Source organism: Falco biarmicus, chromosome Z (genome assembly GCF_023638135.1).
Source record: "Falco biarmicus isolate bFalBia1 chromosome Z, bFalBia1.pri, whole genome shotgun sequence".
In the NCBI taxonomy this organism is placed as follows: domain Eukaryota; kingdom Metazoa; phylum Chordata; class Aves; order Falconiformes; family Falconidae; genus Falco; species Falco biarmicus.
The window spans coordinates 54,496,693-54,521,612 of NC_079311.1; the positions used below are offsets into that span (position 1 = coordinate 54,496,693).

Below are 24,920 nucleotides of genomic sequence, written 5' to 3' on the forward strand. Positions count from 1 at the left end.
GCCCCTACAGCACTGGTCGATATCCCCAGCTTGTGGGACCCCAGTCACATAGCAGGTGAGTTTTCCTGAGACATAGGATCTTCTTTGATTATTCCAAAATCTTAGGGTGCTATAGCACAACACTGCCACTGTGCCTCAAGCATGCACCTTCTTTTGGGTACAAAGACCTCAGAGAGTTCAGCAGTTGCTTTAAATCAACCTTTTTACCTAGTGTTTCAACAGATTGTGGAAGAACTTCTGCATGCACGCTCATGTCTTGGTCCTGCTTGTTCTTTTAAGCACATGGTGATGCTTACACCACTGCCTGAGTGGTACCCTACAGCTCGAAGTTCTTTCTGCAAAGATTTACCCCCTGTTACAGCAACTGTCTCATGTAGCCGCTGCTTGACTTTCCCTTGGCAGAAAGCGGCTACTGACTAGTTTTATTCATGTAGCTTTGTGTTATATGACAACATATCATCTATCAGACCTTCCATTGTTAAAATATACTTACTGAACCAGCTTGCATGGTGTCACGCTCACTAACTTTTCTAAGCAAAGTCAAAAAAATCTGCCCAAAATCACACAGGAAGGTGGTGTCAGAGTTGTGAGTTCTTGCCACAATGTGCTGTGCCACATTGTGTTTCAGCTGTGGATGACAAGGGTGAAAGTGAGATTAATTAATTTTTTTTTTTCCTGCTTTTAGCTTACAGTGGTACTCACCACTGTTTCCTGTAGGTACATGTTTGTTCAGTAGTCTCCAGATATGCAGTACAGCCAATATCCATTTCATTAGCGAGGATACCACTGCTCCCCATCTACAGACCTTACAGGCACTGCACATAAAAAGTGAAGCAGAACATACTTAGCCTGCCTCAAGCCAAGTCTTACACAGACAAGTAAATAAAAATCCACAGAGGGAGCATGGAGACACAAGACTGGCAAGGTATCTTCCAGATAATAGTAGGGCATGCTAGGAACAGATCTCATCAGCTATTTGCCACTATTCCTAGCCAGTCCACCCTGAACTCCAAAAATTTCACAAATTCATAGGGGAAGCACTCTGGGGAAAAGCAACGATGTTTCCCTGGGCTCCTGAAATCCAAGACTGACTGATTAGATCCCTTGTTCATGTCTCACCTGTGAGAGGTCCTGTCCAGTCCTGTGTAAATACCGACATTCATTTTTAGCTTTATTTCAGGTATTGTATTATTTTTCAGAAGTCAAATCCTCTTTCATTTATACACATTTTCTCTGTTACAAAGATACCCTATCAAACAGTTCTAAACACTAGACAAATCGTAGGAAGGAGTCATTACATGTTTCTGTGGGGTACCAACAGACAGAGCAGGAAGGGAGGGGAGGCACTGCATTTCCATAGGACATGGAACCATGGCCCTTTGCTTGTAGAACCTGGGATGGTTATTCCATGAAAATAAACCTATGCATCTCACACTACTGCTAGAGCTTTGTACATAGCTTAGGTCCCCATAATAACTTCCATAAAATGCTAACTTGTCTTATTTACCCCCCTGCCATTCCCAAGTTAGCTTCATTGGTCTTCTCTTTATTGAATCAAAGACATTTTGTGCATAAATGATATCTCAGAAATGCTTAATCATGTACAATTCCATGTCTTCTTATTTCAATAAATCAGTGAATTCAAGTATGTTGCTATCTGATGCATGCTGGTCATTTATTCATTTCTGATGGATACTCTTTTCTATTCAGGAATATACCGTTTAATTAAAAGTGAAATATATTAGTCTTCTAGTTTTTGCAGCTGCAAATATTGCCCTGAAATTAAGATCAAGGATTGAACATCCATGATCGGGGGGAACTTATCATTCATTTCAGTGAAACTGGGACCTCACTCCAGCTGTTATTAACAAGGATGATTCAGTCATGAAGGATGCTTTCAGCAGAGAATTTTAAATCTGGGCCATGTGAATAACCAGCTGCTTTACCAAACTGCTGAGCAAGAGACTGGCTTTCAGTCATGGAATCAGCTGGATATACATACTAAACTAACACCCATTAGGCAAGGTCCTTTACATATGCCAAAGTTGTATACAGAACTAAAGATGTTGAACTGCTTCCCTCACCAGAGACATCTCTCCATTGCATCTTAGCTCCACACAATTGTCAAAGGAAGACAGGAAGTTATCCATTTTCCTGCTTGTGTACTTGGAGTCAGAAGAAAAATTTTAGCTCATTTTCCTCTGTCTTTGTGGGAGACTGAAGTGGGAGCTACAAAAATGGATAGGTAGAGAACAGAAGGGCTCCAGCCCTTCCATTGAGAGGACTTAACACCTGAAACAATGAAAAAAGGGTATTCAGCACAGAAATCTATCTTATTGCTATTTCAATAGGTCAATAGGAAAAGGAAAAATAATGTCTTTTTCATAGCTCCTTCCTCTTTCCAGCTAAAAGAAAAAAACAACAACATTGCTTTCACCCACCTAATAGGACTCCAAGAAAAACAACAGGGTCATGCAACCCATCTTTGCTTGCCACATGAGGACTGGACTGAAGTAACAGCTTTGTTTGTTAATCATGTCCCCTGCACATGCTTACAGAGAAAGGAAGAGACTTGGATTGCAGTGGGCTACTTTTAGACATGGAAACTTCAAAGATAATTTTGTTTCATTATATTGTTTCTTGAGCCTTTTCTCCTCAATAATATAGCATGACATTGCCATCAACTGTTAATACTGTGTCAAAAAATGCCCTTTGGGAAAGCAGTGCCTCATCTCTATTTTTCCTTGCTTTAACTCCTGTCATCCGAAAGAGTCATTATGGTGATTCTTTCCCACAGGTCCTCTAGTGACTAGACCTGTAAGGAACATATAAGGAAGCTTTAAACACCATGTGTCTTCTGGGAAAATTCTGGCATTGGCTGTCTATCTCATTTCACAGACTTAACACTAGCATAATAATTCAAATGCATTAAAAAAAATAATGTTTTTTTTCTAGTGACCAATCGGGGGCAGGGGGAGGCGGGGGAAGCAATTAAAAACTCATCCCTAGTAACTGACTTTCAATCTGTACAGCAGGACCAGATCCTTGGGAGAACACAGGTGACTGCTCCCCAAGTTCATGCAGTAAATGGTATCAGGAATGGCTGTTCTTAAATGCAACTAGCCAGTAACTTGTTGGCACATTTTGCAGGCATTTGCTCACATGAGAAGAAATTTGAGGCTCAGGCATCCTGAGTTCTGCAAAAGACTGTGAACAAATGTCATTTTCAGAATCTGGTACCCCTATTTCTTCCCCTTCCAGCTCTACAAATTCTCCTTATGAGCCTTGAACTCTTCACACCTTTCTACTGAAGTCAGATGCTTTTTTCTCCCATTTTTCTATACTACTGCAGCAACATCAGCAGAGCATTGAGAACAAAGGAGAGCCTCTCTGTGCTCCATTGAAATAACTAGAATCAACAAGAAAAGGCCCTCTCAGTTTGCAAGCCTGGCAAGGTAAGTGCTGAGCTGACTCATGGCAATACATGCACAGTCCCCTCCATCACCACAGAAGGGGACTGGGTGGGCCAAGCACTGTGAGTGGCACAGGCTCTTCTGAGACGTCATCTCAGAGCTCTGTCCACAGACCGGTCAGTTTATGATAGCTCAGTCAAATGACTGCACATTTGTAGAAACACTAACAAACCTCTTTCTAATACCTAACGGGAACCTCCTGTTCCCGATCCACCAGCAAGTCCCTGTTCCACTGTATAAAGGAACCACAGAGGTTCTCAAATAAATGGCTGGGAAACTTCAGGACAGAAAGAATGAAGAGTTTTTTTCATTAATACTCCTCTCCCAAATCCTTCCAAATGACCAAACTGCTGAAAGTAGAGTTCCCTGATGTTTTTCAGGCACAAACTGACACATACAAATTTAAACTGAAAGAGATATAAATTGCCAAAGCTTTTAGTAACTCAAAACAGGCTCTTGCAGAAGAAAATTTTGGCAGCTACCAGCTCTGCCTACGAATCTAGGTATAGAAGAATTATATTCAAGTGTTGAGAATAACATTTCGGCAGCATGGCTGGAGGACAATTCAGTCTGATAGTAACAGTAAAGGCATAACCAAGTAAACAATATATACAACAGCTCAGATGAACTCCAGTAAAACCTTTATGATCTACCACACAATCACTCATTTTCTTTTTTCTAGATGTGTCAGAGAAAAATGCTATCTAAGGCATTTGGAATTCAAGACTAGAGGCCTCAGAGATGACTTCTGAGGTTCAAAGGTGTGTGATAAATTTATCAGATGGTTCTTCAATTTTTTAAAAAAATTGATATGCCTTTCATGCATATGTGTAGGAAAGATTCCTCTTGCCCACGATACATAAACCATCTCTCCTGCCAGTGTGTAATTGGACACTGGCAAGAAACAATTCACTTGGGTAAAAAGAAGAAAGAAATAACGCTACAACATTTAGACACTCAAGAAAAAGCAGTTTTTCATAACAGCAAGTGAAATTATCATTTTGCCTTCATCTATTATCAAAGTTAACAGTTGTGATTGTGACAACAGAGAGGGCTAAATCAAGCAGAACAGATAGTGAATACAACTATGTGTTATTTAGCCAGATGATCATTCAAGCAGTATTTAGCTTATCAGTATTTTTTCTTATTATGCCTTCTACACAGGACAACACCTCACAAAATCAGAAAGGGTGGAACTGCATAAATAGAGTCAGCTTTTATCCTGCTATATTTTGTTTATAAGTATCAGGGTACCGTATTACCTTCTCTGATATCCTGATGTTTACATACAAAATATAGCAGGATAGTATTTATATCAGCTTATTCATCAATGACTTGGAGGAAGGGACAGAGTGCACCCTCAGCAAGTTTGCTGATGATACAAAACTGGGAAGAGCAGCTGATACCCCAGAAAGCTGCACCACCATTCAGCCAGACCTGGACAGGCTGGAGAGCTGGGCAGAGAGGAACTTAAATGCAACAAAGGCAAGTGTAGGAACAACCCCACGCACCAGCACAGGCTGGGGCTGACCTGCTGGAAGGCAGCGCTGCGAGGAAGGGCCTGGGAGTGCTGGTGGACAGCCAGTTGCCCATGAGCCAGCAGTGTGCCCTGGTGGCCAAGGCAGCCAGTGGGATCCTGGGGTGTGTTAGGAGCGTGGCCAGCAGGTCAAGGGAGATGATCCTCCCCCTCTGTTCTGTCTTGGTGAGGCTGCATCTGGAGCATGGTGTCCAGTTCTGGGCTCTCCAGTTCAAGAGAGACAGAGAACTACTGGAGAGGGTCCAGTGGAGGGCTGCAAAGATGATACGGGGCCTGGAGCATCTCCCTTATGAGGAAAGGCTGAGAGAGCTGGGCCTGTTTAGCCTGGAGAAGACTGAGGGGAGTCTTATCAACATCTACATAACTTAAGGGTGCGTGTCAAGAGGATTGGGCCAGACTCTTTGCGGTAATGCCAAGCAACAGCACAAGACATAACAGGCACAAACTGCAATACAAGAAGTTCCTTCTGAACATGATGAAGAACTACTCTACCCTGAGGGTGCCAGAGCACTGGGACAGGCTGCCCAGAGATGTTGTGGAGTCTCCTTCTCTGGAAACATTCAAAAACCACCTGGATGAAATTTCTTACAACCTGCTCTATGTGAACCTGCTTTAGCAGGGGGTTGGACTAGGTGATCTCCAGAGTTCCCTTCAACCCCATCCATTCTGTGATTCTGTGTTACAAAAAATTGCTGTTCATTTACATCACAGCTGGAAAGTATAAACAAGCTTCAACGCAAAAATATTTTGTAGGAATTCATCTATTACTCTTTTTAACTGAAAACTTTTAACCACTGTAGCACAACACTATATTGTAGAGCTCCTATTAAGCATCAACAAAATTACTTTGCTGCAGTAATACAAAAGCAAATATGTTTCAAAAGAAGTAATCTAATTTTTATCTAATTCTAGTAATTTGATTTTATCACACCTTAGCTGTAGCTGTGGAAATCACAGTTGCAGTGCTAAAGCATTCTACTTCACAAGCCAGCATAAATTCGGGTACCTCAGACACTTCCTTGATGTTTTTCAGATGAGCAAGAATATCATGAAAAAAAACAATTCAGTGTATCCTTGTCAAACCACTATTTTGTGTATGAACACTCACAAGCACACTCATACCCGTCAGGACTCTTAAATATCCAAAACAATTACTTCGCCATTGTATGTGTAAGATAATAGAAACAGCATGGTTCCTTCCTGTCTTGAGGTGTGCAGCGCTCTCTTGCTAAGGATGTTCAATTTTTATATTTCTTTTATCCTAGAAAAACCACCACTGATTCAGTTAGCCCATTTAGGTAACACTTCTGTCTTCCTACTTACTTTGCTTTTCCTCACACAGACAGTCTAAGTGAAATGGTCATGAATACCACCATGTTTTTTCATCAGAAAAGACATATCTGGCCCTTACACCAGGACAAAAATAACACATAAAAGGTTTATGGAAGCAAGAATGTGGCTATTGAGAACTGGTTACACAGACAGCAACCAACCCTTTTTTGGTGCTCACCCACCCAATTCAGACAGTGGCAAGCTCCTGCTTCCCCAGCCCATGGCACACCCACCACTGCATGTGAATCTGCTCTCTCACATGCCTGAAAGGTCCATATCAATACCTGACAAGGAACTGAAAAATGTGGCTTTTCAGGAGTTCTAAAGAAACAGGAAAGCTCTTTCTATGCCAGTTGTCTAGCCAATCCAGTTTGCAAGGGCCATGAGGTCTTGAGACAGGAGGCACGAAACTGCGATCCTGACAATGACTACGCTTTTCTTTTACACAAGCAGGTATTTTATAGCACCTTACAAAAGTTAGAAATCATTACAAAGCTTTCTGGAACTTCCACAGTAAAGATTTTTTTTTTTTTTTTTGATGAAATGTAGAAGGGGAAGCAAGCCAACTAATGTTTTTTGCATAAATGTTGTAAAAAAATTTTGCAGCACTTTAATCAGCAAATTTCAAGGAACTTGAAAAGAAAGATGCTGGATTCATTTTATAGAGAAGACACAGTTTATTCACAGTGTCATAACTGATCCAAGAACATACATTCAATCTCTAGCCTCTGTAATACCACATAGCATCATCTCTTTAATTACAAAATATATGTATATGTATTTAGCTAATTAATAACGTCATAGCTGTTTTAAACCTTCATGGTGGATCACAAAAGCACCCTTATGCTACATCATTCTGAAACGAAGCATCAATAAATAGGTTATCAACTGCATTCAACTCTAGAAGGCAACAGGAACCTTGCATTTTGCAAATACATCATTAGTTTTTATTTTTCCTTTACAATAGCAGAAAGAGCGCTGATATTCTGAAATATGCTAGGCAGTACCCAGTACAACCCACTACCTCTAGAGAAAGTATTGTCAATTAGAAATACATTCCAATTGTCACAGCTAAGCAGTTTCTTAGACTAAAGGGATTCTGAGTGATTTCATGGTACAAGAAAAGATAGTTAATGCAAAACAGAAAAATTGCCAATTGAGGTGACACATAGTAAATGAAAAGATTTCACAGTCCGTTCAAAAAAAAATAAGAATAATCATGCCAGGGCTACAGTGAAACAAAGATCTGTGTGTTTCAGTATATAAAGGACAGGGCTTCTCACAAAAAATTATCTGGGTCCATATACTCAGGGTTTTTTGCAAGCAGAACCCTGGAAACAGCAGTGCTCAGATTTAGATTGGATTTTGAGAGGGTTCTTTTTCCTGTGGCAGACAGTCAGAAATCCTGCTGATGGTCCAATTTAGAAGAAACTGATGATGTCATTTTGATAAAGCGCCCGCCTAGTTTCACATACCCAAGCGTTCAGACAAATTCAGGCTTTCTTCTTTCTGTGAAACATCCAAAAAGGTCAGGATCCCAAAGACTGAAGGGAAATAGACAAGAAATGAAAGTATGGTCTTTATCAGGTTCGCATTTTAACACCAAGCCATCTGAGTGTCTGTATGTATATTCTGTTGTGTTCAGGAAACTACATGCATATTGCATAAAGTGAGGTTTCTTGATTTCTATAGGTATAAAATAATGGGATTGAAAATCACATCAACAGAGAAAATGCTGCTAGTAAAAGGACAGTACTTGTTTGTTTGTTTGTTCGTTTGTTTGTTTTAAAACATTGTTACATTGATAGAATATTATTTTAACAGGAAGACCATAATATATTCATTCAAAACTAGGCTATTAAGCATATATATTTAAACTCTATTTTTTTTTTACACATAATGAAAGGAAATTGTATTTTACAAATAGGTACTTTTAATAGATCTTTTGAAAACCTTGTTTATAAATAACTGCCAAAATCTGTCCCTCTAAATATACAAAATACCTTTGCTGCACAGAAGGTATCGCTCTTAAAAGCCAAAAATACCTAAGTCAACAGCTGAGTCCACATCAAACCCTATTGAAAGCAGCAGTGACATAAAAATGTAAAAGCACTGCACAAATTTAAGTACAGCTTTTGTTTAATACTGTACATATTTGCATCTCTTTTAAAAATGTTTTATAAAAACTGCTATTATTGAACTTAACAATTATTAAACTTAACATCCTTTCCTGTCTGCAGAAAAAAAATGAGTCACTGAGATTATCTCTGTTCACTAAGATTCCCCTTCTGAATGTGAATCTTCTCTCATAATACAAAGGGCATTTTACCACTTAATGCAAGCAAGACTGAAAGTTTTGTTCAGCATATCACTGTGTAATCCCTCTTACCCTCATTTGTTTCCCCCTTAGTTTCATATTTCAAAACATTACAAAATCTTTAGTACATTAACTGGAGAAATCAGAAGTCAAGTACTTCAGTTTATGAGGTCGGTGTATGGATTAGTTCATTGTAAAAGTGAGTGTTCAATTAAACCAAAACCAATTGCAAATAATCCTGCATGCTTTTTTATCAACATCCCCCTCCATCTCTTGCTTCCTTTATAGCCCTTCCTGGTATTTCTTCTGGAATGAGCTTTTTAAGAAGGTGCGGTATCCTGGATCATCCACATATTCATTCTTAAAGCGGGAACTCAATACTCTCTGCCTCTTCTTCTCTCCCAAGATAGTATCTGCTCCACAAAATGTGTCTTCAAATCTCATGACAGAGGCTGTAGACTAAAACAGACGTTAATTATACATACAGCTTCATACAGGCCATCATATTCTGGCATATTTTAGGCAAGTTATATGGAAACACAGATCTATTTCACTAGATAGTATCAAGTTACCTACATTACTGATTATGCAATTAAAACTGTTTTCAGGAAAGTGTCTAAATATTAAATATATATATTGCATGCACATTTAAAATATAATTCTTAGTATTCCATATTTTGCATGTACTACTCATTTAATTCTCTAGGTCCATAGTATTCTTTAGAAACACATGACTAACACCAGTTGCTAGTTTTTATTTTATCCAGAGGTCACACTCTGATTCCAGGTGAAAAACAGCAACATGGAATTGATGCAATTGTTGGGCAGGTTTGATCCTAGCAGTACCAAATATTACCCACTACTCTGTGTTATTCAGAAAAGTTTTAAATGCAAGGTACTACAACATGGATCTCTGAAAAGAAACCTGCACACTGCCTCATTTGTGAAGAATCAGAGTCACAAGTTCAGTTGTTTGTCAGCAAACTTAAAACAGTTGTGAATCAACTGAAATAAAGCAGCAGGACAGCAAACAGCAAACCATTTCAAAAAAAGCAGTGGCAGAAATTTTTGGATGAACTTCCACTACTGGAGTCACGGTAAAATTCCCAGGATTAAGAAAAGCATCAGTTAGAAGGAATTGGTGTCATTTATTTCAAGAGATGGAAACACTGCCATAAGCTGTCTTTAACTGCACAGTCTTCAGCTTGAGGTTCACATGGAGATGTTGGACATAACTTGAGAACTAAGGTACACATTTATAGAATTTGAGGCAATAGTAGAAAATAATGGAAAGGTCTGAGCGCAGGCTGTGGTTTTATTTTATATAGTCAACCACATTTGATGTCTTTAACCTATACTTAACTACCCTATGAAGTTAATATGTGTCAAATAAGAAAAAAATAATTATTGACCTACAAAAATTCAAGTTTTAGAAGTAGTATTAACCCAACTATCTTTGCATTGTTAAACTTAGGGAAATGCAACACTTTACATTCTACAGTTTACATTACATCCTTACATACAATTACAGTTTACATTCTACGGAAGATGCAGTTAATTATAAATGCTTTTTACACATAGTCTTTAAAATAAGAATTGGTAATGGAATGTTTTTAAGAAAAAATCTCATTGAATATAACCAGATGGTTTATTTAATGTTTTCCAAGACAATTATCTTAACCCTAGATGGTCAGGATGCCAAAAAATGAGTGCACTTATCCCAAATACATTGACAAAAAAGCATCTTAGCCAAGAATATCTGATTATATTAATACCTTCCATTAAAAAGAGCTGCCCTAATCCTATTCTATTCCTTCAGTAAAACAGAGCACCCTGCTGGTTAACACCCGCTTGGCAGGCTAACAGCCCCACATTTCTCTGTCTCTCTTTCCCAGCTTTACCACCTCTTTCATACATGACGTCAATCCTGTCCTTTGGCACACTGCTAGCTTCTGAAAAATACAGTATCCATGTTGGGGTTGGCTGCTGAGAACTGGATGAAAGCAAATGATGATAATAACAATGATGGCAGCTTCATGTGGCAAAAAGCATAGAAAAGGAGAAGTTGGACTGAAACCTTCTTCAACTACCTCACCGTGTAATGCTGTCAGTCTACCAAACTCATATAAGCTGAGGTACCTGAAGAATCTTTACACATCATTCCCCTACAACTTGCACCCATCTTTGAAGAATCAGCTAATTAATGTCACATAATGGACGTGTGAACAGGTATTGTGTATGAGCCCACCTCCCTGCAGTAATGAAAAACATACTGTATACTGTGCTCCCTTTCAAAGCTTCACTGAAAGATTCTTCAAGAGGAAATTTTTTATTCACAACAGTGAAATATTCCTTGTTCTCAATTATGACAAGATATTTGCATTTTCACACTTTGGTTTTACATGTTAGGAAAGCTAACATTTGTCTCGCAATGCAGTTTTAAACGAACAGCTCTAAAATGGAACATGGACATGAGAACAACATAGTGCTCTTCTAAGAAGACTTAGTAATGGAATGAATTGCACAATATTTAGCATTAATGACAAACACAGGTAACAGCAATCATCTTGTCTCCTCCCACAATTGCATGGTAGAACTTTCCCTTTTCAAGATTTAAGTGTTACATTCTTTATGAACCTCAACACTTTTCCACATGGCATACACATAAATGACTAGCTGGTTGGTGGGTATTTGAAACTGCAGGAAACAAAAAATACAGCAAAGATTTGGTTTTAAACCAAAGACCATTGAAATGCTGATAAGTCCTGCCAGTGACATTAATGAGTTCTGATTAGGCACTTTGTTTCTTAGAAAAAGTTAATTGCATTTTTATTAAATTTAATGCTTTAAAAATCACAAAGCTCTGAGCTTGGAAAGTTTTGTAAAAAGTATACACATGTTATAAGTATACTAAAATAACAGAATGTCTGTCAATTTAAATATTTACTAAGTTAACAATTCATGATTTGACAGATGATCAACCAAGCTGTCGCATCTAGGAGAGAAGAATTATGTTTGACAACAGCATTTGCCTGTACTGGAAGAACAACTAACCATTTTCACTAGCAAATAGATGCTTGCACTAATTTTTATGCTGATTTAGCCAGTTTCCAGGCTTCACAAAACATTTATCTGATTTTAACTGAAAATACAGAATAAAGCCAAGGATACTATTATTGGCACTTTGAGCATATCTATATTATAAAGTTATCATCAGAAAATACTTACATATCGTGCTTTTACTCTCTTAGGAAGCTCTTCATCTAGTGTATAGATCTCTTCTCTCTTCATTACTATTTCAGAACCATCTTCAAACTCAACCTAATTGAAAAAATAGGTATTTAAAAATAAAAGTGTAATTTAACTCTTGCAGGATGTTTCTGGGAATGTCTCCAGACAAAAATATATGTACAAACACAGATGATTTATACACAAATATTTTGCTGTTCATTTAAGGAAATGAAAGTAGGATAAAACACAAAAAAATTATATTTCTTCAGAAATGCAACACATAAGAAGTTGAAAATAATATTTAACCAAAAAGACTTCAAAATCTACACTGACACATATAAAATAAAGTAAAATGTATTAGATTAGGAATGCTGAGCAGTAACAACACTGACAACATCATTTTGTAGGAATGACAAATTAAAATGTCTTTTATTTGCCTCTCATTTTTTTACTTGCTTCTAATAAATAAAGAATTAATTTTAACATCCTGTGATTCAAGGTTGAGGAAGACCCTGTCAAAAGAAAGAAAGTATGAGTGACAACTAAGGAAATACCAGTTAACAGAATTTTATTGAATCTGATGGAATTTCTTTAAAATGCTCTGTTCAGAAGATGAAAAGCTTTATCATGCTTAGGTTTAGATTTAATCCAACATGAACCCCGTTAGCAGAAAATGAGAAAGGAAATGTAACTAGGTGTAGGGAATGTTAAAATGCTGAGACTTGGAAGCATTTAAGCTTTTTCAGTAGGTGCTGATTTATTATTTTTAATACTCCATTTAACAATTCCGAATTTCAGCTATTATCTATGACTGCAGTTTTAGTTCCCAAAGAAACTGCACTTTAAAGTTTGGGATAAAGTTAAAAGAAGTCCCATTCTACATTCTTAGGTGAATTAATGAGACTATATGAATGACAACAAACCTAGGCTGGAAGAATCAGCCCAAATAAAAACATAGGAAAACACTAATTTACCAGAAGTATTTTTATAGATAAAACTGAAAAATCATATATTTGAACTTGTAAATAGATAGGGTTTTGTAGGTTCAAATGAAAACCTTGTCACGATGGAGTATGTCAGATTCATTGTGCACAGCTGAAAAATCCAATACACTGTATCCAGTCTCAAAAGCCAGGGTACAGATCTATGAACATCTTCAAAAACAATTTTTTTACAGCATTTAACAAGGATGCATAAATCTGGAACACACTTAAAATCCACAGAGCACAGATAAATAACGAAGTCACAAAAGTCATCCTTGCTCCTCTCTGTTCCTGTAACTAACCCTATAAACTTAGTCCGTTAGTCAAATGTCAGAGAAACTTAAAGATCAGTTTGACTTAAGATTATTTAATAAAATGATGGCAATTTTAGGTATTTTTCACCAAGATGCAGGAGCAGCCTCTCTGCTATTCCTGCTTCTTACTGCACAATACATTTGATACTATACTTTTGCATAATACAGTTGGTAATGTTTTTTGCATCACTGGTGAAAGAACTGGGCAGGAAATGTACTCTGCCAGCTCCACACGATCAGAAAACGAACTCCTGAATGGGCAATGTTTTTACTGGTAGTGTGCAGGAGGAAGCAACTGCTTCATCTGGTAGACTCTGGTAGGCTTGCAGTACAAAATAATTGAATGTTTACTATGAAGAGTAACTGCAAGTTCTTCCGCTGTAATTCAGCATACTGTACTGGAAATAAATTTGCCTACCATTAAAGAAAAACACAGCAAGAGCTCCTCTAAGACTTTCAGTACTATCATGATTCATGCAAAATATAAATCCACCATCTCTAATGCTCCAATTTAATTCAGACTGCAGATACTATATTTCAAATAATCAATTTTATCCAACAAGGTATTTTATTTGGACTTCTGCTGCTGTGTCTGCGTAGTATGTTGTTCCCTCCGTAAGATTTTCTTTTATCAGGACATCATAAATTAAAGGGTCAGCTGGAATTGTTAGAAAGTAATTAAGAGAGAATGAATAATTTCAGAATCTTAAGTGCAACTCAAAATAGTGAATGCCAATATCAAAAATGATCAAAAAATCAAAAGCAGATCACATTAACAATTCCACTTGAATACCTGCTTCATTTGGCATGTATTACTTTGCTCTGGGATTGTGTAGGATGCTTGGATGACAAAATGGATGATACAGATTCTGGTGCATTGTGTCACATATAGATCCTGCATGCACAAGTACTGTCACGTTTGGTACAGATGTCTCATGAACATGAGGACAACTCACAGATCTATCCAAGTAGAACAGATTTCCCTTATTAGATCAAAACACTAGTTCCAGAGAGTCCTTTGCAGTCTATCATTTTGTCATACTATCTAAGAGATCATACAAAAGACTTGGTAAGAGAATCTCAAAGGTGCAAAAGAGATCTCACAATCCAGACGAAGAATGGAGTATGTGTATTTATGGGTCCTAGGAGCTTTCAGACAGGCTGTGTAGAAAGACCAGAGGAAGAACTACTAATGTGTCTTGAAGTTAACCTTGCACCTTCCATGTCATAGACTGTAACCTGTGGCCATGTTGTGGCAGCCTCCTGTCCCTCCCTACAGATTGAAATACTTGTCTCCAAAGTCCTATGTAGTGCAATCTGGACTCCCTCTAATCTTTAATCTTTGGTATTTCACCATGATAGGGGTTGTTACAAGGGAGTTTACAGTAATCTCCTATGACTGCTATGCTCCAAGGAACGCAAAACCTCACTGAACCTGGGCTTGCTAATCCATTTTCCTTAAACTAAACTGGTTTCATCACGTTGTTCAAGAGGTCTAAAATAAGACCAAGAAGTTTGTTTTGACTATGTCAGACCCCTTCAGACATGAAAGATAACAACATTCATCTAATCTTCCTCACAGTATTCCTCAGAAGACCAGCAGTTCAGAAGATGAAATGATTTGAAGATTAATGTTACTATAGAACAATAATCTTTATATTTTATAAAGAACTTTTCACCTTCACAACATAATACAGCTGCTAAATATAAGGGAAGAGGTAAGATTTAGAGACTAGCTCAAGGGATCAGGCATTTGAGGACTTTAGCTCGATTTCAAGTCATTGGCAAAGTGAGAAGGTCAATGCAGCAAGTCATTTAGCCTCCCTGTGCCTTAATTTATCTACAGATATAATAGTAAATTTGCCATTTTTGTAGAGTAATGTGAAGCCCTCAGATGAAGAGAGTTACACAAGTGAAAATGATTATATATATATATAAATGAAATGTACCTAGATTCTCATTCTTTCAGAAGTGCTATTGTTATTGTGATTGTTTTATTGCAGTTTCTACCATTCAAACTGCTGACTGATTTTTCTCAAAGGCAAGCACATAAAAAAACAACTATTGTGTCTCTGAAATCAGAAGTCAGCCTTTTAGCCTTGCCTTCAGTCTTCAGTTCCCTTTTGACTTTGCTAAGGATAAAATGCTCCTTAGATTATGTTTTAATTAATTCAAAAGTGCCTCAGACAAATCAAAGTGGAGCTGTTTATGCTTTTCTTTTTACTATCCTCCCTTCCATCCTTTTATGAAACGCCTAAGGCTCATTGTAGTCATACACCAATACTTAACTTTGTATCATTAATTGTATAATTACCTGACAACAAATAAAAGTAAATAACCTGGAGAAAATAACAAATGTTATCTTTCAATCTTAATGTTCCACCAGTTCACCTGAGTTCTTATTAAATAAGCCATTTTCTTGATTTCATAGGAACAGGTGAAACTTCAACTCCCAAAGAGTGACAGCACTTGTTAATGGTTTAGTCAGATTTATTTATTAGTTTAAATCCATTAGCAGCTAAAATAAAAGTCTGAACTCCAGCCTTTTGCAGCTTCGAAGGTGAGGCTGGCCACTCCAATGCTACAGCCAAATAAGCAATTTGCAATAAAGACATATGAAAAATAGGCACACAGTAATAAATACAGATACTCACCTGATACATGTGAGCTGTGTTTGTTCCCAGATACTTTGCACTGTACAGTTTTCCATCAGGCCATTTGACTTGGACGACCTCTCCTTCTGCAGGTGGGCCCAGCCTTAGGCAATCTCTGCTCTATTTACAAAGAAAGATGGATTCCCATATCAGTGAGTAAGCCACTACACTGAAATTACCAGTAAGCTGCTTTTTACAGCTTGATAATTGGAGGAGATTTATTACCATGTGTGCTTCAAGTTTTATAATCCTGCTAATGGGCTAACAGAAGATACTGTTAGCCTTTATGAAAATGAAATACTGACCAAAGAAAGACTTTCTTTACAGCTTGATGCTGCATTGGCATGACAACATATGCATAAATCAGATAGCTACCAGCAAATGTGACACATTTCCCCTAAAATTAATTTCCATCACACATTGAAAATAAAGATCACTAATGGTTTACATATTCAAGTAACTCATGTTTTGTTAACCACAGCACATCTTTGCTGCATGCTGACTTTGCTGACTGAAACATACCCCAGTGGATCTCAAACTATAAATGGTGAGAATGCCAGTAAGTTCTTTGCTCAGCTTATGGAGAAACACTTAAAGAATCCAAATGCTTACAAAAAAGAATTAGGTAGATATTATTTATTTTTTCCAGAAGATATGAAGTGTTTTGTTTCCTGTATTTTGGCCAAATCTTGTGCCTGACTTGTTGAGTATGTCAGAGCAGCACAGTTTGCGCTAATTGCAACACACTCTTGTTATGATTTCTTTTGTCCCATACACTCAGTATGACCTAAATGACTCATTTGCAGAGCACACTGGCCACACGCCTGTAACAGCTGTCCACATATGGAAAGACACAAAGGACTAGAAGAGGATTGTGTCAGGTCTGCACTCACCAGTTCCTAGGAAGCTCTCTCTGCCGAACACACACACACTAACAAAGGCATCTATACTTTGTACCAACTGCATCACAAGACTCATCACGTAAATTAGCAGTAATTTAGTGGAAAAATTAGAAAATTAGAAAAAATTCTTCTAGGTGTGAGAGGACTTACCCAGTGACCATGTTACCGGAGCTCACAGCTAAGAAAGAGGCCTAGACTGACAAAACAGAAAGAGGCCTAGACAGAGAAAAAACAAAGCCAAGGACCTGGTGACAAGGTCCTGCAAGACCTGGTATGATCTTAGGTTGCTGCACTACCATTACCATTTTCAAAGTCTCAAATTTACACAGAATAATTTACAAAAATACTGTAATTTTGAGTTCAACATTTCACTTCCAACAGGGGGCAACAATCAAACAATCATCATGACAAAGAACTCAAAAAGTGGGAGCAAAAATGCACCACACTGATCCTTACTGGGACATCATCTTGTTATAATATCATGCTAGCCAAATCCAGGCTTTACAAACTGTTTTTAATCATGTGTATCTTAATCCATGAATTTGATTCAACACATGAAAAAAGATGTGAAAAGCTGGATTTTCACAGAAAAACACCTTCCTGCATGACAACACTGTCTGTCATCCCTCAAGTACTGGGCCAAGGGGACAGCTCTAAAATATGCTCTGCATGTTTGCCTGGCAAAGGTTGCTGTGAAAGACACAGAAAGACGCAACTTTTCAACTTCGCCATGTATTTGAGGTAGTAGGTGGCATTACTGTATTACCCTTCCCAGTGTTTCCAGAAGAGGCAAGGGGAAAGGTGAAAGGGGAGAGGGGAAATGGGAAATAGATGGCTGCTGCCGATTTTCCAGCAGTGGAATATTTATGACTTCTCAGGGGACAGGGAATGCTAAATACTATCATAATTCTGATTATAAATTAAATGAGACTATATTTTTAATGCTCTTTCCTCAGTGATGACTGTCAAGATGGTTATTGTCATCGTCATACTTCTTCCTCTATCTATTTACTGCTAAAGTGCAAAAAGGAGTCTTGGCTAAGTGTCTTAAACAAAACTTTTAAAATGCATCATGGAAGATAGCAAATCTCCTGAAAACAAACAATCTAGCAACAATGTAAAGCCAAACATTAATTTTCCAAGAACAAAAGCCCAGCATGAATTGCTCCCTTTGCACCTTGCAGAAGCAAAAAATCTCACAGCTTCTCTATGATAGCTAATTGAATTGCTCATATGGAAAATTAGAGTTCTCTTGCAAATAACTAGACAAATAACAATCCCATTCTTCACGTATCACCACAGTGTCTTAGTCTACAGAACAATGTTTGGGAAACCTGTACTAAAAAGTTTTTGCTAGTTTCCATCAGAGCTCCTACCTTTTATTCTCATGTCACATAACCATTTTAGAGATTCCTTTTTTTACTGCAAAAATAATTATCACTATTTTTTTCTGGGGAATGATTAGACCCATTTCTTAGACTAACAAAATTGCAAAAATGCATCCTCACTTCTATGGCATATAATGAAAAGTCAGAGATCAAGACATGGCAATCCCTCAACATTCCCATACAACAGCTGTAAATAACATACACTGTGGCCTCAATCTACATTCAGCTTGTAAACCATGTACATTTCCCATACAATCACACAGTATATTTTCTTCTTCACAAAAATGGACAAAATCGTGCCTATCTGCACTAAAAAGCCTGTTCACACAAGTGTCCAGTTTCATATTCGAGTTGTTTCACAGCTCAGAGCCACAGCTCCAAGCACCATCAGTTACAGAAGTTTGCTCAAGGACATTATCAGTTAGGTTTCAGTATCTCCAAGGATAAACATTTCACCACCTCCCTGGGTAATTAATCCAGCATTCAAAAACCCTCACGGTGAAAAAGTCTTTTCTAAAGTGAAGAAAATTACCATGTTAAAGAATTTCCTTTATTTCAGTTGGCACCTGTTGTCTTTCATCCTTGTCACTCTGCACCACTGAGAACTGCATGGCTCTATCTTCTTTACTTTCTCCACCAGTTATTAGTACACTTGGATTAGATCTCCCTGAGTCTACTATTTTCTAGGTTGAACAGTCCAAGCTCTGTCAGCCTCCCTTCCTATGACAGTCCCTCCATCACTTTCATATCCCTTCACTGTATTTGCTCCTTACATATGTCCACGTCCTTCTTGTACAGGTGAGCCCATAACCAGACACAGCACTCCAGATATGGTTTCACCAGTGCTAGCTTTACAGACATTCAAAAAGGTTTTTTATGAGCAAAACCCCGTAAAAATAATATTAAAACTTTTTTTGTTTTTTGTTTATTACAGGTGCTGTTTTCTGGTTTTAACAATATACATTTTGGGGTTGCATTGAATATGCATTGAACTAAAATAGTAAGCAATCCATTCACAATAGATGTTGGGAAAATATGTTGAAATTCTGGGTTTGTCCTATGCTGTCACTAAGGAATTCTTGTGTACAGTACTACAGGTAAAGTAGACTTTTTTTGCTATTTTTCTTTTATAATATTCCTTTGGGTTTACCACAGAGGTTGAGCATTACTTTGGTTCATTAAGGCTGGACAACGCATTTGCAAGTAACAAATTCAGTTACAGTGGCAGGGTTGAGACAGACTAGGAATAAATGTGAAGCCACACTAAGAATAAAAGGGAAGTCTGCACCTGAAGCATGCATTTGAATCCAGGAACTCTGAAATGTTGCAAGATGCCCATAATCTGAATACAGTCACTGACACCTGAAGAAAATACCTTAATTTTTTATTTTTTTTTTAAATATACATTCAAATGCTTTCCTAAACTAAGCTTAAAAATTATAGATATTCTGGTCTAAGATGAACTTACAAACTTTTGAGACTATTCTCCGAAACTGTCAGAAACAGATGTTCCTTGGATTCCTACAATTTTATTTTGACAATGTTTCACCTGGTAATTATGGTATTAAACTCAGCTATTTCAAATTCAACAATTATTTTCAAAATGATAATAATATAAGAGCATTTGACTTCTAGGCTTGATCCAAAGGAGCCACAATGTAAAACAAATAATGCTAATGAATTCAGAGGAAACTGAAAACTCTGCAGTACAATTCTTGAAGTCAACAGAGCAAAATTGGCTCATACCTTGAGGCACTCGCTAAAAGGATACTGTAGTCCTTTCATGTCAAGATGGTAGTGGGAAAGGATGAAATTATTCTGTGACTACAAATATCAGCCAATGTTAATTTACAGGGCCTCTAGTCTGACAGAAAGCTAGATAGGGAGGAAATCTTAGAAAGGAAAATATTGGCATGGCCAAGGTAGAATATGTGAGTATTTAATGAAAAAGTTTTACGTTTCAGGGATTTTTACCCAGTGAGGAAGGCAGCAGTTGAACAAAAAAGACCTAGAGACTGAAATACATTATTTAATAACACTTTGAAAAAAGTATTTTCAAGTTCAATACATGAAAAGCAAAAAGCTCTCAAAAACATTTCTGAATACTCTGAACACACAAAACCGCCACCACTTCACTCCTTTTGAATCTAGCAGCAGGGAAAATTTTTCATTAGCTTGTACAATGTTCTGCCTTTCAACAGTCAGCTTATAGCTCAATGTTTCACCTTTCAGGAGCTTAAATGGAATAATATCTTTCCAAATCTGATTCAGTCTTTGGTGAATGTGTAATATGATTGCTGAAGAAGCGATCAATTAACTCCTTTAACTTACTGTAATGGTCATAAAGATTAATATTGTCTTTAATATCATAGCAATAACACTGGTCATTGTATCTCAATAATTTGTCTGAAATAAGGAATATGTGGCTCCTACAGCATCTTTTAGAGGTGCTATAAACCCAATAGTAGTCAAATATTTAAAACAGTTGCTAGAAAACAATCATATTTGAATACAAAAATGTCAATACTTGTCTATTCAAATCAGCAACTTCATCAGATCACCTGGCTCTTGTTAACTGTTTTGATGATGTGATCCTACCCTGACTCAAGAGAGGATAGAGGAGTTGAGATGATGATGAAGGTCCCTGATACAATCCCACACTTGCTAACTTAGACCAATATGTTCTGCTTTAAAAGTTGCTTTTGCCTCCCACTCATACATTTGCATGAGCATTCGGTGGAACTCCTCATATTAGGATGAAGAAAATCAACCTTCATTTTGATCAGATCAGAATATTTCCTGTGGGAGATTACTAAACTCAGCTCCCACAGCTGTGCTTGTACAGTGGTCTTAATAGGGAAGAGGAGGCAAATTGTGAGGTAAAAACCATTTGGCATCCTTAAGTAACAATCTGAAGAACCTCCTCTAAAGCTGATGAATAACACTGGAGACCCATTTTCCCTGAGCGTAGCCTTAAAACATTCATATATACCTCTTATGTACCTCTATATAACAATACAAAAGAAGATTGAGATTTATTTTTCCAGGTATAAGAAAATAAGGCCAAACACTTGGAAAGATATTGAAGGAAATCGATGTATAGTATACAGTTTTAAGTAGGAATATTGTCTGCAAGTGGTTCGCTCTTGAAGTTTACTCTTACTCAGCACTAACCCATCCATAAGCATAAATTTTCCCCTTATATCTGCACTGTTTTACAAACCTGAGGTTTGTAAACACAAAACACAAAGCACAAAATGACTCATTGTTTATTCAAATTCTCATTAAACACCACTAGTGGTATAATTGACATAAAACAGTACAGGGCTAAAGTGCTTAAGTGTGGCTCTTGTAACAGATTTTGCGAGGCAGCACACACTTCTAATCCTATTTTTGCTGTTTGGCTCTGTAACAAAGTGACAGAATAAAATTATTTTACTAGTAGTACAGGAATAGTATAATATACACAGAACCTGAACAGCATTATTCTTCCTGGGATTGTTATGAATTTAAATACAGTTTAAATGTTAGCTCAGAACTAGTATTTCTAACAATTAGGTTATCTGAACATATTTTTCATCCTTTGCACTCATTATTTCTGTACCATACAACATCAAAACCCTCCAGGAAGATATACTTCAACAATCAACAGCAGTCTTGCAGGAGGACTGTGTAAGAATCCATTTCATTGTGCTGCTGCAGATTTCTGTATCAGGGGGTTCTTGTGAATCCCACTACGTTGTTGTCATGCAACTTGGCAAGAAGGAATGGCAAAAGGCAGAGGTAAGCAGCACCCTTGCTTTCAGCCCTGCAATGTGTCTGGCGATACAGATACCTCCCATGTTGTTCCATCCCTGATGCACAGGGGCCATGGCACAATATTATAATCCTCCTCCTAGCAGACTGAAAGCTGATAATCTAGCCCTGAGGTTTCAAAGATCAAAGAGAAGCAGATACCAAAAAGATGAATTAGAGCTGAAAAACTGTAATTGCAATAATCTTGGCCTTCCTGTTCTGCCTATCTACGTATTTTTTGCTATTAATCATCTTGTGTTTGTAAATTTATACATATTGTTAATCTGTAAAATAGAAACTGTCCATTTTCTGTCACCTTCTGCATTCTTTAAATCCATACAAACAGCTCTAACCTTAAGTATTCATCTGCCTGACCACAATTTGCATGGAGAAAGCCATGTCATAGAATCATTTGGGCCTTTATCCTAGAAATTCCATGGTTTCTGAAAAATAACTTAGAATTCATGCATGGTTTCCAAAACAATAGAACCAAATTCTACCCTCTTATTTTGGAGAAACCAGATTTTCTGTGATAAGATTCCAAGTGGGTTTCTAGTCCCCAGATTCAGAACATGAAAAAGTAGAAAAAATCCGGGCCTGATTATCAGGCTTTTGCACAGAAATAGTCCCCTCGCTGACTCTAGTTGAACTGCAGCAGCCATTTCTAAATTTTCCCTTTAAATTAGGACCTGAGTTAAATTTACTACCCTGCTTGATTGCTGCTAGGGTACCAACCATGAGACAGTGCTATCTGTACTGACAGAAACCAGTGCAGAACCAAATGCAGGTTGGCCAGGCAGCCAGGAAGCCAGCTCTGACTGTGCAGACCCAGCAGCGGAGCAGGAATAGCAGGAATGAAGGGTACCTCTGAGGAGCCCTGGGCATGGAGCTTCAGCATCCCCCAAGCCATCTTGCAAAGGTGTTGAATGCAAGTCGTCTTCCCTGCCTGGTTACTTCAGCTAACATTAACTTTCAACGTGAATGCTAGTGACTACGCTTCCACGGTCATACCCACGAGTGACTGCTTTATAAGGAGCACAACTAATGTGATTTACAACACCTCCAATTCAGAAAAGCTTGTCATACCAACAAATAGCGCACCACAGCTGCAAACAGTCAATATATCCACCGACACCATTAAAGTGGAAGCAGAGAAACAAATTGTGGAAACTTTCTGAAACAACTGTTGATCTCAACAGACTGTCAAACTGTGCTTTCCTTTTGGGAACTGACAGTATACAACAGTTAATGCAAATTTTTAGAAACACAGAATTAGGTTTCATATGTTCCAAGACAATCTGAATGAAAAGGAGAGCGGTAGCTAATTTGCCACAGTCAGAATTTTATCCAAACAGGAACAGCAATTTACACAGTGCATTAGCATTTGAAAGAGCAGGCCTTATTCCCAGGAGTGCCATTCTGGTTTTGAATTGGTATAAATTCAGTGGAATCACCAATAGAATAGTTACTGTAGTTCAATAAATTTAGCCTTGGATCACAGAATCCATTGTATAAAAATTCTTTTAATGTATGTATAATTTGTTGTCCTTGAAATGTTACTGAATCTTCTCTTACAAAGAGAATATACACTTTCACCAAAGGGAAACTGGAAGACAAATTAGATCTTGTATCCCTGAATACATCTAAAAATGTTTTACTTCCAGCTTAGAAAGATACTATTTCAATCATCACATTGCCTTTCAGCAAAGTATTAATAACATAAATACATATGTAATGCTAAGCAACAAACGCAGAATTGCCCAGAATGCAATGTGGCTTAGGATGTCCAGGGTGGTATTGGGCACCACAATAAGGTGCGGCACAGCCTTCATTTGGGGTAGAACATAGTCTTATGGGACAAACCTCAGCATCAGCAGTAGGAAGGTGAAGTTGGCAAGGACACCAGGCTGCCCAACTTGCTGTGCCTGACTGAAGTACAAGGCTCCCACAGTGCAGCAGAGGATCCTTGCTTATGCTTACATTAAACTCAGATGAGACCCTGAATCCTACAGTACTACCTTGTATCCTGCCCACCTATATATTGGTGAGGTCCTAAAGGCTTAAAGTTCCCAGTAAATTAGTTGCAGTCAGACGAGTACCAAGCACAGCTCATGTTCTGCTTCTGCCCCTGCCTCAGGACGTAACACGCACCAGAGAAGATGATTCCACCACCCCCACCCCAACACACATGGCAAGTCTGGAAACAATCTACTTCTGAAAAACACAACAAATAAGGTAAATTACCAGATCTGAAAATCCTACACTTCCCATGTTACCTCAGAAAAAAGGTGGGAGGGGAAATAATGCTCCTTCCCCGCTCCTAGCTGTCCCATCTTATCTCAATGGTTCCTATGCAGTTCCAGGGATTTCACTATGCTCCACATGCTCATCACGACAGTACTCATTGTCATCCCAGACATGGACACCCACTCACTAAACAAACACAAGAAGCACTGAAATATATTTCTGTCCCTCACCTGCTTCACTGCAAAGTCAGCCATCTTAACGTAACCCACAAAGTAATGGATTATCTTCCACTTTGTTTCTCCTGCTGAGCTGTGGGGCCATTACATTCAGGTCATCTAAAATCATTGTTGATAAGGATCCATAAAGCATTCCATTATAAAGTGGAAAGGACATTATACACTGGAAACCATGTAAAGATAATACTTATATTTGAAGCTTTAATTTGCCTTTAATCTATCGTATATTCATCTTTTTATGCTTATCTATTAAGTTGCCTGTCTTTCTATTGTAACAGGAAACAAAGAAAAAGAAGGGGCCACAGAAAAATCACTTTGCTTCTCCATAATGGAATAAAGTGAAAGTAACTGACTTAAAACAATATGGTTATAGTACTGTAAAACAAGTTTCAGATCAGAATCAGACTATTGCATCTTTTGATGTTTTGCAGCTTCAGGAGTTAATTGATGGAATAAAAGCCTCCACACTGAAGCCTTAGAACTTAGTCTTTGCTTTTGAAAAAGTTTAATT

At 37.7% G+C, this 24,920-nt stretch overlaps 1 protein-coding gene across 2 annotated transcripts in view; it reads right to left on the reverse strand.

Moving 5' to 3' along the window:
- Positions 1 to 7,005: 7,005 nt before the first annotated feature.
- Positions 7,006 to 24,920, reverse strand: part of KDM4C (lysine demethylase 4C) — a 297,463-nt gene continuing 279,548 nt past the window's right edge. For both annotated transcript variants that reach the window (XM_056324193.1, XM_056324192.1), the window contains 3 exons: positions 15,842 to 15,961; positions 11,888 to 11,980; positions 7,006 to 9,118 (listed from right to left, as the gene is read on the reverse strand). In XM_056324193.1, the coding sequence (XP_056180168.1) occupies positions 8,942 to 9,118; positions 11,888 to 11,980; positions 15,842 to 15,961 (390 nt within the window). In that variant the 3' untranslated portion in view covers positions 7,006 to 8,941. The remainder of the gene's footprint in view (positions 9,119 to 11,887; positions 11,981 to 15,841; positions 15,962 to 24,920) is intronic.